Consider the following 17,120-nt stretch of genomic DNA (forward strand, 5'->3'; position numbering starts at 1 on the left):
GTAGTATGTCCAGTTTGATTCTAAAATTTCAAAAAATAAGCAAGGAAAACAAATCTCACCTTTTTCATTAACTGCAATAAATGTATTCAATATTGATAATTCAAAATAGTACTTTTTTGGTACACATTAAATGAGTGCTTTCTGAAACTGAAGCATCTATTTCATTCAGTTTTTAATTTAACCAAATTAAAGGCACCAATTAATTGCACATGATAACTATTAAACAGGCTTATGTTCTGAATCTGGACATCATGGAAGTATTCTTCTATACCACTGATGCTATGAACCAAGAGTACAGTCAAAAGTCGTTAATTCGGACACCCATAATTCGGAATAATCTATAATCCGGACCTCAAAACTAAAAAATTTCTGCGCATGCGCCGCGTTGACACATGCGCATAAGCGTTTACACGTGCGCGTAAGACCTTTTACGACTGCGCATATGAGTGTGCGCAAGTGCAGAATACGTTTTTGCGTGCGCGTTTTATGTATAATGGACGTATAAGCTAAAATTATCTATTTCAGTTAATGTTGATGATTGTGTTGTTCCTTAATTTTCGAATTGGATCCGGCTTATTATTTTTTGCAGACTGTAAGAGCAATTTTATAAAAGTAAGCTTAAACTTTCGATTATATCAAATAGAATTTCCGATATATATTTGTTAATATGTAAAGGATCTAAAGCGAAAGTATGTTTTGAAATCCGAAATCTGTTTATCAATTTCACGCTGCTCGGCGGGGGGAACGCCGCAGCGGGCGCGTAATGAATTGGAAGTTGATCTGTCAGCACTATCCTTATCTTCAGCGCAGATGTTTTTATTTTATTTGGCTTATAATTCCTTACCAAATGTAGTATTTCATCTCGATATGCTCCGTCTTTGATATGATTTAAAACAAGTTCCTCGTCATTATAATTCGCTTCCGATAGCGAAGAAAGTAACAGAGGTTATAGAAGATATGCTCATGCGATATTGCTGTTGCTGAAAAAATTTCGATTGACAAATTAGTCTGTGTTCTCGACACAGCAATTATAGGACTTGAACAGCGGAACTTTGTAACTGAACAAGAAATTATGTCTGTTTAATAGAATTAAAGAGAAAGTATTATCACATGAAACGAAGCAAAACTTAAATAACTTACATTAAAAGAAATGTTTAATAAAGTAAACAAATAAATATTATTTTCTTCTTGCAAATTTTTTAGATCATAATTGTTCTTTATTTCATAAATTACGGTTTCATATTTTTAATTTTAGAATTTCTGCATGCCATCTTAAGAAATTTAAACTGATGATCTATAATCCAGAAAAATCGATAATCCGGAATCGCCGAAGTCTTGACGAGTCCGGATTAACGACTTTTGACTGTATTTGTTGGAATTCTATGACCAGAGCTCTGCTATATCCATTTATCTTACTTCACTGCTTAAAAACTGTCACCAACTGTTTACAAGGGTACATTTTTTAAAGCATTAAGCTGCACATAAATTACACCATTAAACTAAAAACAACAAAAATCAATAAATCAAATTTTTAAATATTTAGTATGCTATAAACTTTTGAGAGTTAGAAAATCAGCAGGAAGAAGAATGAAAACACATTACTGCCTTACTTAAGTGTAGTTTTTTTCAACTTCCATTTATATTATTCGACTACAAAAAAGTATTATTATAAGGATTTTGGCTTTCTTTTTATATTAAAACATTATCATACTGTTCTCTAGTTATTTACATTTTCAGGTAAATTATATTAAATTTGAATACAAATGTTGAAGAAAATAATTTAGCATATTTACACTCTTAACTGATTATGACTTTAAAAGAATAAAATTTATAATTTCTTAAGGTGACCCCATAATTAATGATTTTATATTTACACCAATTATTCTATGCAATGAAATAGTATTTCCAAAGGAGGTTAACTGGATATTTGTACTAAAATTTAAAGAATAATTATATCTGGTAATGTAATAATGACCAACAATTAATTATGGCATTCAATAAAAACTGACTAAAAGAAAGTTACAAAAAAAAATCTACCTCTACCTAAATGATCATTCCCCCCTAAACAATACCTACAAATACATTTATTAAACTAATTTAAATTCAGACTATGTACACTGAATTGAGATACTAAACATTATATTAATTAATTTTTAGACTCCAAGAAATGTTTTTGCATTACTTCTCCAAGAAATGTTTTTGCATTACTTTGAAATAAAATAAACAGAAAAAAGGGAAGACAGAACCAGGAAAGAAACTATGGAAGTAAGTTTCAGAAGCATAAATGGCAGATTACTTGAGGAAGACTGAAACTTAAAACACTTTTAAGACCCTGATCTGAGATTTTTCACATACATACATACAATATAAAAATTATTGTTGTTGTTATTATTATCAAAAAATTATAGACATTCAAAAATTTAATACTAAAATGTACATAAATAATAATAATAACTATTATTATTATTTATGTAATTTTTATTAAGTTATATTTAGTGTCTCCAGTATTATATTACATATTAAGTTTATTTTTGAATTTCTTTCACATTTGTAAAAACTATATACTACATTTAATTCTGCTTACTATCAATTTCCAAAGTCCCAGAATCCAAAATCCTAAATCTAGAGTTTTGGGCCAGTGGTGTTGAATTTACTAGCCATCGAATAACAGGTGCAGGATTACCACTCGCCTCACAAGGAAGCCTTGCTTTGGTATTCAGAGGCAATGTTTGATTGGCAGGTCCTAACTTTATTACGGGAGCTGGTAGATCTCCTATAGCTACAATAAAAAATAAACATAAAAATCTGCACTAGTTAATGAAACCAAAAATTTTTTGGATGATATTCTAAGGAAAATTTTAATACCAGTAACTTCCAAATAAGCCTTAGCCATTGATGATCCAATACCAGACAAAACAGAACATATGTAATATCCATCATCCTCTTTACGAACTCCAGAAATAATTAAAGTGCCTTCCCTATTCACTGAGAATCTTCCATAAGACCTTTGAGGAAACATCAACACCTTAAAAAGAGAAAAAAAATCGTTACAGAAATTATTACGCTTGCATTTAAAAGGGTATTTATCAGTTTTACTAGCAATCAGTGCTTAAAACCTATGGTCTGGTTGCATTTATTGGCAAACAAGCATCAAATCCAAGGCTATAACCTAAACCAAGTAATAAGAATTGTGAAATCGGTTCTTCGTTCGTAAAAAATTGTCTTTTGGCTTTAAAATATTAGAATTTTCAAATTCTTTTCAAGTGTGTATATTTAATCTACCTACGGAATTTGTAAAAATTAGCATAAAAAAAAATTTTTTTTTCTTATTAAGGTAAGAATTCGTATTTTTGAAACAAAATTAACCCTTTGCAATCGAGCGGTGCCTCTCAGGCACCACTGCATGTGATGCGATAACTCGAGCGGTACCTGAGAGGCACCGTTCGAATCGATGTGCTTATTTGTGTTTGACCTATGGAATATCACTTGAGAGATCTACTTGGATTTTTGCAGATCATATTACGAGGTGTCTGAATAGCTATAAGGATGTCTTATCTCAAATAAAGGTTGTCTTTGCAATGCTTATGTGATTAAATGTCTTATCTCAAAAATACTTGTGACCGCGGGTAGGACTCTGTCTTCAACATCAGTTCGAACTCAACCTTCTTGCCGATCGCAGTATTTCTTTCAAAGTTACTGAGCCCAATAAGTATGGAACATGATGAAGAAATTACTTCTAGCGAAGATGAGTTTAATTTTTCGGCAATAACGAACGAAATTACATCACTACATAGACAGCTTGCCCATGAGAACGAAGACGGAAGTGATAAAGATAGTGATGACGACAAAAAATCAAAATAATCGATAGTGAATCTGGAAGCCGAAGTGATTGTACAGAAGAGACTGAACCTTCAGAATAGACAGTGTGTACAGAATCCGAAGAAATCCCCAGAAGAATACTGTTTGTATCCGGTGAAAGACAAGTAGGACTGCACGTATTTGCACACATAAAAGAACCAATAGATTTTTTCAAATTATTTTTCACCGAGGAATTAGTTACTGACATAGTGTAGGAAACTAACAATAACACTGCAAGGAAGGTGGAAGGGAAGACCTTATCATCCCATTCTATATGGCGATCATGGTACGATGTAACAGTTACCGAATTTTGGGCGTTTATTGGGGCAATCATAAATATAGGGACAATGCCACTGGCAAACATACAAGAATACTGGTCGAAAAATACCCAAGAACCCATTTGCAGTTAGTATCTGGTTTCCTCGAGTATATAAATGAAAGGTTGTTGAATTATTTTGTACCCAGAGAGCAGATTTGTGTGGATGAGTTGACTGTCAAATTCAAAGGCCGCATATCATTCATTACGTACAATCCAATGAAACCTACAAAATGGGGTATTCGGGTTTATACGCTCGCAGATTCAAATACCGGCTTCATTTGTGCTATTCTGCCGTATTATGGATCTCTAACAACAGAGACTTTGATAAGACCCGATCTAACGGTATCAACCAGAATACCGCTACATCTATACAAAATGATACAGGATAAAATTCCCGGTGTTCAGGGACACCACATGTTCAAGGACCATTATTATACGAGTTACATATTGGCGGAAGAATTACGCAAACAAAAGTGCCACTTAACTGGGACAATCATGACAAATAGAAAGCACCTGCCATGTGAAATACGAAAGCCAAAATTTGAGAATCGAACCACATGTGCATATCATAAAGGTAATATTTTGGTTCTTGCGTGGAAGGACAAGAGGATCGTGACGGCTTTGACTACTTGGAATAATGTGGGAATAACTCCTCTAAGAAGAACTCTACGAGGCAGTATTGAAGTCATTATAAAAAAGCCCAATGTTATTGTAAATTACATCAAATTTATGAGCGGTGTTGATCGAGCTGACCAACTGGCTTCGACATATTGTTTTTTAAGAAAATCCGTAAAATGGTGGCGAAAACTATTTTTTGGGGGTTTGAAGATCTGCTCCATCAATTCATACATTCTTTATAAATCGTAAAGAAGCAAAGAAACGAACGGCCGCTTAGTCACCTACAATATTTGAAAACTTTAGTGGATCAACTGAGAGGAGACTTTCGACAAAAACAACCCAGCACAGCTTCTACTTCACACAGCATTTCTGAAGCGATCCGACTAAATGGGAAGCTGCGTATTATTTTGATGGGGCAAAAGAAAGATTGCAAGGTTTGCTCCCAAAGAACGTCCCAAAGGCGACAAACTGTATACTACTGTGACACATGCCCCGACAAGCCAAGGATGCATATTGGAGATTGTTTTGTAAAATATCATATGAAGCAAAATTTTAGAACGTAATGTTTAATACATATGTTTCATTAAGTTAAAAAAAATATGTATAATGTTAAAATATACGAGTTTAAAGTGTTTTATTGTGTCCAAAATTATTTTAAGTTAACAATAAGGAACTCATGATATAAGCGGGAGTGGCTGATTACTCTCAAGTTGGTGGTTCACTCGACAGAAAAGTGCCTCGAGCACAAGAGGTTTTAAATTTAAGATTTTCCTAACATTTCTATTAAAATTTTGCTATTCAAAAGTGTATTTTATTGTAAGGGGGTAAGGCATCTAATAGTGGCAACATTTTTCTCGATGCTTTGGTTATCGGTAAAACCAGCCATATAAGTTACAAATACATTACTTTCATGAATTAAAACTGCAGTAATGAAAATTAATAATAAAGAAAACCTTCAGAATTTACAAGACATGGCATATCCACTATACCCATCCTTCAGGCTGAACAGATTTTAATGCTTTCAAACAACCCAGCATTGCCTTAATACAAGGTTAATTTTAATCAAATATGATAGCATTAGAAAAGATGATACTATAATCCTTTGGCTGTCTTAGGGAGAAGAGGTCCATGAAGCAGTTTATAGATAAAATAATTAAAAAAATTCAATTATACCTTCGCTGGCTCACTGGGATTTGCCCCATGGATCTCTCAACTATTAGCTGGATTGCTATTTATACCACTAGAGGACAACCATACTATTAAAACTTGCTTGCAGGCATAATACATCAAACCATAACTGGCAGAATAGCAACTTTGTTAAAGAACATAATAATAATACACAATATTATCTAAAATATGAGAATCCCCATAAACAATATGATGCTGCATCACTGATATTTTTATACTAATAAACATTAAGCAGAGAATAAAAAAGGCATATATGGGATAACATGTAATTGTGCAAGTCCGTTTTTTGTTGCATACATAAATAAATAAATAAATATAGACACTCTGTTACCTGCCTCCCTGAGTTCAGTTTTTTTTATACACTGGTAAACTGTTCATTTTTTGCTTTAAAATTGATTGAATTATGCAGTTCTTATGTTCCGGTTAAAGTTTTCATGCCTTTAAATAAACCTGAATGCAATGGTTGCAGAATTATCAACAATTTAAAACCACTATACAGGTAACCATTATTTAAAACCAATAACCTAACGAGGCTGCCATTTGTTTACATTTGAAAATCTTAGCAGAGTAGTAAATTAGATCAGTTGGTGTATAAACCAAAGAAAGAATGCATATTCTTTGCATAAACTTCAGTGGCTTTTTGCCCAGTGTGAACAAAAGTTAACCTTCAATTTTGTGCACCAAAAATTTTGTCTTCCTGTCCACTGTTCGAACTGCTTGTTTTAATTTCATTTATGCATTTTGTGGCATTTCACTTTTCAAATTGTTGCCACCAAATATTATCGCTCTGTATTATATTTAAATAAATTAAATAATATAATAGCTGCAAAAATATGTTTATGTTTCTCGCATTGTGATAAAACAATGGTACCTACATACATCAACATACCTAGGTACCTACATACATCAAATTTTGAATAACGTAATCCTCCACCCGAATATGGGCATCTGGAAGCCCAAATTTGGAATTTGTTTTATTATTTATTTCAAATTTGTAAAGCATTTATGAGCTTTTGATTAAGACTCTCAATGATTTCACAGCGAGCAATGGCAACACTGTACGAGAAAAAAAAATTTATCTCCAGCACCCTAGATTGTGTATGAGAAATTCTAAAGATATGCTCTTTAAATATTTTGTAATATTGCTGTTGAATTGAATTTTACGGTTTAATTGAGAACATGACACTTAATAAATAAAGGAAACACATAAAACTTTAAAAAAAAAAGCTCCTTTGGATTTAATATAAAATCTGAAAACCTTCAGATTTGTATTCTTTTTTAAACTAAATTTGGTGTTTTATGTTTTTTACAATTTTTAATGGTGACTGAGTTTTTATGCATTTTTGCCTTGCTGAGAAGTCAGAACTGAATTGATTGAATTAGAAATATATCTTTAATAAAATTCAAGGAAATAAGTTTAAATGAAAGCAGCAAAAAATTTGTAAAATTTAATAGGTCGTACAAGGAAGCCATGGTGCCCACATCATAACATTTAAAAAATAGTAAACATATCAGATATCTATCTTAACATAAGCAGCTACAAAAACTCAGCAAAATCAGTTTCAAAATTTCATAAATTCACCTCTGATAATATACGAGTATTTTTCCCACTATTATTCTGTTTCCCATTTATTATTTTACTAATTTGCTTTGATTTACTAATTACTAAACCTATTATTTATTATAAGTTATCCTGATTTATACCATGATCTTTTATTATTGTCAATAAACAATTAAATTACATTAAATACTTATGTTCACATAAATTTCAACATTTATGACTTGGCATTATGAATGTCTTCTAATTTTTATTTAGTGAAATTATCAGTTCTTGACAAGCATTCTGCTTTATTTTTATACCAAACACCTGCTCTGGACTGCTCTGTTTTATATTCTAGTAGGCAAGCAAATAAAACTATTTAAGCCAATATTGGTCAAAAGAATACCTTTTAGAAATATTTTATGAAATAATCAAAAAGGATATTTAACTGAAAACCCACACACACAAAGGGAGAATCAAAATTTTACACTGTCTTTTGAATAAGAAACTGGATATGCCCATTGAAACACTTTTATGCCTTTAAAATTGGAAAATTAGATAGTGTGTGTGTGATTATGGCAAAGCCTCGAGGGCTATCTGCCTAAGGGGAGGGATGCCTTTGTGGAGGATTTTCTAAGGGAAACTGGCTCGTATACACGTTACACATGGGGAAAACCACGAAAACACCCATGCAGCCAACCCGTTCGCGGGATTCGAACCTCGGACCGAACTACCAGTGTTCAGCGACTTTACCGCTCGGCCGCTGGTGGGCCCAAAAATTAGATAGATAGCAATGAAAGTTAACAGAATTATATTCAATTATAGATGTGCAGCTTTTCAGTCATAAATGAACTGTTTATTATTTTTTACCAAATTATTACAGCTTAATAGTTGCTTATGATTTCTTTATCATTAAAGGATAGCTATAACTTCTATTTTTCTCTTCAATAATACTGGAATAATTATTTCCTGTCTTGAAGTAATGCAACAAAATTCGAGATCCGGACGTCCAATATCCGGAATGATCTAAAATCTGGACATCAAAAAAGCCACCACCAACTTTAAAAAAATATATATTCATTTTTAATAAAAGAAGTTTTTCATTGTGATGGCAATGCTTCTCAATTATCAATCAATTAATGGATGGCGAAATCTGTAGTATGGTTCTAGATCCAGAAAATACCAATACCAATAGTGACAGAGTGGTTACTGAAAACGAAAAAATTTTGATTGACAAGCTAGATGGAATTCCCGACACAGCAGTTAACAGGACTTCAACAATGTAACTAAACAAGAAATTATGTCTGTCTACTGAATTAAAGAGAATGTATTAGCATAAAAAACAAAGCTACTTAAACAACTTACACTGAAAGAAATGTTTAATAAAGTAAACTTATAAATATTAAGCTTTTTTTTTTACATTTTGATACCATTTATATCATAAATGCTTCATTATTTCATAAATCATGATTTCATATTTTTAATTTTATAATTTCTACATGCCATCTTACTAGATTTAAACTGATGATCTAATATCCGGAAAAATCCGAATTCCGGAATCGTGGAAGTACCGACGAGTCCGAATCTCGGACTTTGTACTGTATTTATAATTAGCAGCATTTATTATAGAGGCATTGAGTGTTGCATAATGCAATCAACAAAACTACCCTCCATGCTAACCTAACACAATTATTTTATTTAACCAATCTTAGATATCAGAATGAGACAAATTGTGGTAAGACCATTTTATTTTTTATGACTATTAGATGTTTAGACTATTAGATATTTTTTATGACTATTAGATATTTTTTATGACTATTAGATGTTTTATGACTATTAGCTTCATTATAACTCAACAGAACTTCCAAAGGTACTTTTTCATTATCGAGACCGAATTCAGAAATGTATGTACATATATATGTATGTATGTTTGTATGCATATTTGTGCATACATTCACATACACACATACATATATATACATGCATGTTTTTATATATACACATACATGTTTTTATACATGCATACATACATTTCTGAATCTGGTCACGATAATAGAAAAGTACTGTTTCAAATAAAATTAATTCAAATAAAACAGAAATATATGCTGTACATCTTTAAATATAAGATGCATCTTTTTGTTACATAAAATGAAAGTATCTTAGAATTGACAACATCTTGGAACAAGATACTTTTCCAAATTACTTACTAATAATTTAAAAAAAATTAAGTTTTTAATTTAAATACCTACCGTTATTATTAAAACTGCTCACTAAAAATATCTGCTAGATGTATTTAAGCACTTGATTTCAATCCCTTTCTTTTCCTTATGGATGGAACTGAAATTAGGAGTTTGGTTTATTTGGTTATGGGAAAGCTTACTAGGGTTATCTGCCCAAGGGAAGGGATACTTTATGGAGGACTTTCTAAGGGAAACTGGCTCATGCACACAGGATACATGAGGAAAACCATGAAAATACCCATGCAGCCAACCCATTTGAAACCAGGGCAAAACTAACAACATTCAACGACTTTGCTTATTGGCCGCTAGTGGACTCTAAAATTACGGGATGCATTTTAAAAAAGAAAACATATGATAGCACCATGCAAACACACACAACACCAAAAAAAACCTATAGCCCGGGGGGGATTACATAAATAGTTAATCAAATATCACCATTATCTTAGTGAATCAACTTAAAATAGTTCACCTGATTTCCTTCTTTAGTCCAAAATATTGATGGAGGCGGATTTCCACTTGCACTGCATTCCATTTTGGCAATACCATTTAAGCCAATTCTTTGATCTTTGGGTTTGACCAAAAAATTAGGCCGAGCTAAAATATAAGTTTGCTTCAGAAACTAATATATAAATAACATACATTAGAAAATTAACATATTGTACACTTTACTTCATACTACATACAAAAGGAATAAAATGAAAATAAAATATCTTTATATATGAATCAGAAATGCAGGATTTCTAGAAATGAAGGATTTAAAATTTATACTCACAATGAACAGTAAGAGTAACTTCAGATGATATCATTCCAACAGAATTTTCAGCTTCACAAACATATGTTCCTTCATCTAAGATATCCACATTTTTAATAATCAGACTGCGTTCATTTGATATCTGGGATCTGAAATTTAATACATGTAAGATTTTTCCTAATTATCTGAGAAAATCTGAAAAGATTCAAATTTTCATGATCATCCAAAAGGATTTGTTATGTTTTTTTAAATGCTCTCGCTCAGCTCACAGTACACCAGTCTGCTGTGGCATTCACTCTTGCTAACCCAATTTTATTTTTCTTTTTAGCTTTATTATCTTTATATTTTTTATTTATTTTACTATATTTCCTCACGATGTTCAGAAATAATTTTAGACCTTGTATAACGCTTATTTATGTGTTTAGAAAGTTATATATTTCCCTTTCGTTATAGAGTTTCATTGATGCCTTTGTATAAATTAATGAGCTATGGAAATTTACACAACAGGCTCTTTCTACCAGAAATGGCGAAAAGGTACATAGTATGTCATTTCCAAGTAAACACTTTTCTTGCAAAATAATTAACGACTTTTAACAGTTTAAATTTATTCGGCTGATCTTTGGAATATGGTAACTGGTAAGTTTGGCGACATTTTGGAGGCGATAAAGGTTACTACCTAGGACTTTGGTAATAATGTGAGAAGTACTCAGTTCCGATTACGCATTATTTTGTGTGAGGGAAATGAGAGATCATGAGATATGTCATGTGACATTAATGGACGAATTACAGTTCTTTAATCGGAAAAGGGGAGGGGGAATTTGGAAAACTGTAGTACTATATTATTTTGTATTAACCCTCTCGCTGCGCATCCCGCGATTTCCACGCACAACTTAAAAGTAGCAAAATTTGCGCCACCCGCGATTTCCGCGGGGATGAATTTTTGCCGTCTATTTAACTGTGCAACCCGCTCTTTCCCCGTTCAATGTTTCCTTTCGGCTTTTCTGTGATGTTTAATTGTTTATATAGATGTGGACTAACAGATTGTGTTAGTTGTCCACATTTCTGCCAAATATGCAAGAATACGTAATGTAGCATTTCAGAATTCAAAGATGTCTGGCAGGAAGCATTTCACGAGTGATATTTCCGACACTGATAGTAGTTTTGACTCTGATTTCAAGTATATTGAAGATTGTCATAGCGAAACTGATGAGAATTTCTCGTCGGATTCCTCTGCAGATAATGATGAATCTGAAAATTCAGTTTCTATTGAAAATGTTGGACAGTGATGCAAAACTGATATGCAAAATAGTACATTATGCAAATATTTTCATTAGTATATATGTTTTACCTTTGTATTTTATAAAATAAATCATAATTTAACCAATTAATTTTCAGAATTTTCCTTTTATATCATTATTCTTCAATTTCAGTATTCTGACAACCTTCTTCTATGATCTAATTCTATATTGAAAATAATAATAATAATAATAATAATAATAATAATAATAAAACTCTTTTGCAAAAAAATTTTTGTATAGTTTAACTTTCAGATATATGTAGATTTGAAATATGTTATAAGAAAAGTACGCAGATTTTTAACATATTTTGATGAAAAACGTACGCAGCGAGAGGGTTAAGCTTCATTGTGTGTTGTGTGAAATAGTGGAAGTGTGCGTGCCACGTAATGAAGATTCTGAAGATTAGGTAAGTTAGTGTTTTTAATCATTTGAGGATATTATTTTTATGCATTGTTCTAAATGTAAGGAGTAAATAAATTAATATGATATTATTGGAAAATTGTTATTAGCAGTGATTTAGTTTAAAGTAATTAGGATTGTAATCTAATTTTTATTAGTTTAACGTATGTGCTTATTTATATTTTAAGTAGTGTTTTTTAATTTAATTATATTTTAATTTAATGATCATGATTTTGTGAGTTATATGTTTGTAGTATTTTGGAATACGTTGAGTATTTTCATGCATTTTCGTGAAATTTTTCTAATTTATGAGAAAAAAGCAGTGTATATGGATATAGTGAAGAGTGTGCGCAATGCCATTTTTGTGCAATTCTGGGATGTTTTTTTAAATAAAAATAAGTCGATGTGTACATGGTTTAGTGATATTTTAATTAAATGATAGTTATTTTGTGAATTTTATGTTTGTAGGAATTTGGTATACATTTCAGTTGAAGTAAACGTGTATGGAAATAATTTAAATATTTGACACTAAGTATTTGTAATGTTTGCGGTATGAATTCGTTGGTGACGTTTATAATATAATAGATAATTTAGAGGTAAAAGTTTTTGGATATTTTATTTATTTTATACGTGGAAATGTTCATCCTTGGAAAGGGTATAGAGTTTAAAGATTCACAAAATTTTCCTGCATTTTCGTGCAAATTTTTGTAATTTATGAGAAAATAGCAGTGTAGATGGATAAAGTGAACAGTGTGTGCAATGCCATTTTTGTGCAATTCTGGGATGTTTTTTTAAGTAAAAATAAGTCGACGTGTAAATGGTTTATGTGTATGTGCTATTCTGAAAAACGCGCAAGGAGTTTGCGATTGTGCACTTTTTCCCAATTTTGCAGTTAATATTTGTCATGATTAAGCAGTTTTGTTACATAAAATTTCTAGCATAAGTGTAATTCGGCTAGTAGATTGTTGGAAAAAGTGTTCAGTAAATAAAAAGAAAAGAAACATGTCTTTACTTCGTGAAGACAAAATGGCGGCGAAAAAAAAAAATAGAGGGTTGCTGTAACAGAGTTGGTCGCCAAGTTTTCGCCAAAAAATCGCCAAGTTACCATAATCTAAAGATCAACCATTTATTCTTTAACCAAATACAAATAAATTATTAATAAGATCAGTAGGTTCTTTAAAATATATTTCGCACAATCCCCTTAGCTTTCATTCATAAAATAAAAATTTAATGATACAAACGCTGTTTTTCCAGCTTTATTGAAAGCCTACAAGGTATGTTTGGCGATTGTTACAAAGCCTACAAGGCGATAACTCGCCATTCCAAATATGACCACCAAGCAGATGTTTCATCCAACCAAAGAACGTCTATACATATTCTTTGATCCAACTAGAGTAGACGGTAGAAAAAGGTCTGTAGGCTTTGTCAATATGCTACCCAATGCCAATGATTAAAAATTGCGGAGTGCCTATGGTTCAAAACCCTGTACCTCCTCATCAGAATTACGTAAAAGCGAGCAGAAATAAAAAAAATTGCATAAGTAGTAAACTTGAGGTAGTAAAGTAGTAAATTGCATAAGTAGTAAAATAGAGGGAGCCACACGGCTCGAGAAAGTTTAGGGATAGCGAGAATTTAGAAAAACTTAAGAATACATGATTTTTTTGAGAGTTTTTAGATTTTTAATCTTTTTTTTTTTTTTTTTTTTTTTTTTTGAATTTTTGATTTTTTATAATTTTTTTTTTTGGTATTGTATAATTTTTTATATAAACACGATACAACACAAAAGCATAAAGAGGAGAGGAAAGATTTTACGATTAATAGGCTCATTGGCATGTGGCATACAGTGGAAATGCATATAATAAAGTTAACGCGAGAAAATATTCAAGGCAGAATTAAATTCTGCAGGAGATGTGATTCTACAGCGCCATCTATTGACGTAAATTGACAGCACTGCTATATCCGTCGGCGTGCATCTAACCTCACTGTAAGGCGTTGACCTTACAGTGAATCTTTAGTGATTAAATTAAAATACACCCCTATCCTAAGTCTTCCAAGCTAAATTTGCCATACCTTTCCTACAAGACAGTGGGATCGTCAAAATGCCGCGGGGTCTTCATTTTTCTGCTACACGGAATATTTGTTGAAGATAAAAATTCCATGCAACGAAAATGGGGAAGATGGATCCTAAAATGATTTCAATGTTTTATTACTTTTTCTACTTCGAAATCTAACAATATCAATTCAAAATATTCTATACATGTAAACATACACATCCAGACAGGGGGGAAGGCAAAGAGAAAAAGAAAACGTCCTGAAGAGGAAAGATCTATGTTCATGAAATCTATACAGTTCTATATTCCAGTGTTTCTCAACTTAATTTACTCCAAGGACCGGTAAAATATTTCGGTATGTTCTCGCGGACCGGTAAGTTTAATAATTCAACCCATTGGCACAATTTTTTCACATAAATAAATCATGAAGACAAAAAAAAAAAAAAAAAAAAAAAGGCAAATACTTCTTACGGTCCGGTGACGGTCCTAGGACCGGCGGTTAAGAAACACTACTATATACAATCTACAGCAATCCTTGGTTGCTTTTCACCGTATTTTACAGAGAGTTTCTTTTTTTATTTAGATCTTTGTTATCATACATTCGTGGTCAGATCTTCGGGTTTTTCTTTTCTTTTCTTTTTTTTTTTTTTTTTTTTTTAAGATTTTAGAAGACAATGGTAGATTTAGTACACTTAAAAAAGTAGCTTTTTTTTTCCTTAATTTCTTAAGCATGCAAATTGTTATTTTGCCTTTTTTAAAGTGAATGGTCTTACACCAGACGTCTTTTTATTTTAAGTATGACGACGGTGTTGACGATAGTTTACAAATTACTCACGTTTTGACGTCCGCGTTTTGAATCAATAGTGAAAGCCTTGTCGACTCTTTGGACATTTCTTAGGACTGTATTACAGACTAGTTAGAGCCCTGGTATGAAACAGCAACAATGGAAGCACGACGAGGCAAAGGAAAGGAAAAAGGGGGAAGGTTAAGGGTTGGAAAATTTTGGATGATTACCCCCCACCCCAAATATGTCTATGGGTTTATTCTGAAAAGTAAGTAAACGGATTTATTACGGGTTTGGTAATGGTATTAAACAGTTTCGACAGTTCTTCAGGAAGCAACTAACCTAGCAGTGCTGTTTTTCTTTTACAATAACATTAAGCTCTCAAAAGAATACACAGAACCTTAACCCTAACATATGACTGTTCGCTTAATTAATGCGGCTGGCTCGCTTGTGTCAAGAAACTAGGGCTTCAAGAAAGAAACGTTTGAATGTTGTATGACAAAATAATCAGACTGATATTCAAGCTATTCCCCAAATTACTTTAAACTGCTGGGGAAAATAAATTACCAACAAATGCTTTTAAAATATGCATCTGCACAAAAAATTTTATTAAAAAAAAAAAATCTAACCTACTGATCTCGTAACACTTACTTTTCTTCATTTACAGAAATGCATACCAAGATATAAGGAATAACATTCAAAACATAATTTCCATTTTATTTGTTTGAACTTCACAAAAACAAAAATTTATGGAAATTAAATTTTTAAAAAAAGAAAAAAAGCTACGTAAACAATGTTTCGCGACTGTAGCACATCCATTAAAAGCTAAATAAATAGAAAAATATAAAAGGTTTCTGATTATCCAGTTTTTGAAAACTGTCAACATCAGACTTTAGAAATATATAACAAATAAGCACTTATACCTGAAGAATAAGTTTAAAAACTCCCATTTCTTCCCATACGTCAAAACCATGTATTAATATTAAAAATACAAAAGAATGAGTTCAAAAATGTATTAACTCACACACATCAAGTTATTAGCACTTCATGAGAAAGAACAGATATTTAAACAATTGGTTTTTACGTTAAGTATTAAAAACTTACTAAGAAAATATAGATATACACATTTACAACCGCGATTTTAAACCTTTTGTACACTGAAGGCAATGCTTGTTTTAAAAGTACATAAATCAAAATAATCACAATATACTTCTAACCTGCCAACAGGCATTTTTCCATCTTTCCTACGCCATGACACACTTGGAGGAGGATCGCCACCCACTTTGCATGGAAATGAAACATCTGCGTTAGCCAACACTGTTAGGTGTTCAGGCTCCTTGACAAAGAATGGTTTAACTGGAAATTTTTAAAACACATTATGAGCATTTTTACAACGTTATAATTTTTAACTACGTGATAAAAAGCACAATATATTAATACAATACACATATTTCAGAAAAGAATATGTTAGTTTATTTAAGATAAAATATATAAGGATTGCCATGCGTAACAGGGAGTAGTTAGAGCGAGCGGTCCGCCCCGGGCAACACATTTTTGGGGAGCGCATACCAAATTAAACTGAGGAGAAAAAACAGTTTTCACTCGAGGTAAAGTATAAAAAAAAATTACCACAAGATTTCAACAGCTACATACACTTGTTATACCTTTTTTATTCCGTCAAAACTTCGGAATGAAATTACGAAAATCAGCTAAATTATGATCACAGTGACATTAATAATGAAGAATTCCTCGTTAAGAGAGAAATATTTCACGAGTTTTATTTCCGTTACTGTTAGGGATGACGAAACAGGAACATGGAACTGCGGTCATTTTGAATTTTTGAAGTTTATTCTAAAATATAATATCCAGAACAAAGTTAAAAATATTGTAATGCTGTTACGAACTTTCCTCACAAATGCTGTACGTAGTACTGGTTATGAGAAAAGTTTTCCTAAATACAAAATCATTTAGAAAGTATTTTAGAACTATAAATATTTATTTTGAATTTAAGAAGTCTCTATATCATTAGAGCAAATGGAGCACACGACTAGACCACTACGATGCCATTGATGAC

At 31.7% G+C, this 17,120-nt stretch overlaps 1 protein-coding gene and 1 long non-coding RNA gene across 7 annotated transcripts in view; both read right to left on the reverse strand.

Moving 5' to 3' along the window:
* The window catches only part of LOC118204281 (roundabout homolog 1-like), a 239,073-nt gene that overhangs the window by 63,322 nt on the left and 158,631 nt on the right, over positions 1–17,120 (reverse strand). For all 6 annotated transcript variants that reach the window (XM_085818850.1, XM_085818849.1, XM_085818847.1 and 3 more), the window contains exons 4-8: positions 16,264–16,402; positions 10,536–10,663; positions 10,233–10,357; positions 2,866–3,025; positions 2,585–2,779 (exon numbers count right to left, since the gene is read on the reverse strand). In XM_085818850.1, coding sequence (XP_085674976.1) covers positions 2,585–2,779; positions 2,866–3,025; positions 10,233–10,357; positions 10,536–10,663; positions 16,264–16,402 — 747 coding nt within the window. The remainder of the gene's footprint in view (positions 1–2,584; positions 2,780–2,865; positions 3,026–10,232; positions 10,358–10,535; positions 10,664–16,263; positions 16,403–17,120) is intronic.
* On the reverse strand, positions 13,880–15,642 carry LOC146996824 (uncharacterized). Its single transcript, XR_015041479.1, has 2 exons — positions 14,481–15,642; positions 13,880–14,247 (listed from the first exon to the last, which is right to left on the reverse strand). It is a non-coding gene; the product is annotated as an uncharacterized LOC146996824 (long non-coding RNA).

Source organism: Stegodyphus dumicola, chromosome 6 (genome assembly GCF_044657685.1).
Source record: "Stegodyphus dumicola isolate Sdum_Otavi_A_Nest chromosome 6, ASM4465768v1".
NCBI classification, from domain to species: domain Eukaryota; kingdom Metazoa; phylum Arthropoda; class Arachnida; order Araneae; family Eresidae; genus Stegodyphus; species Stegodyphus dumicola.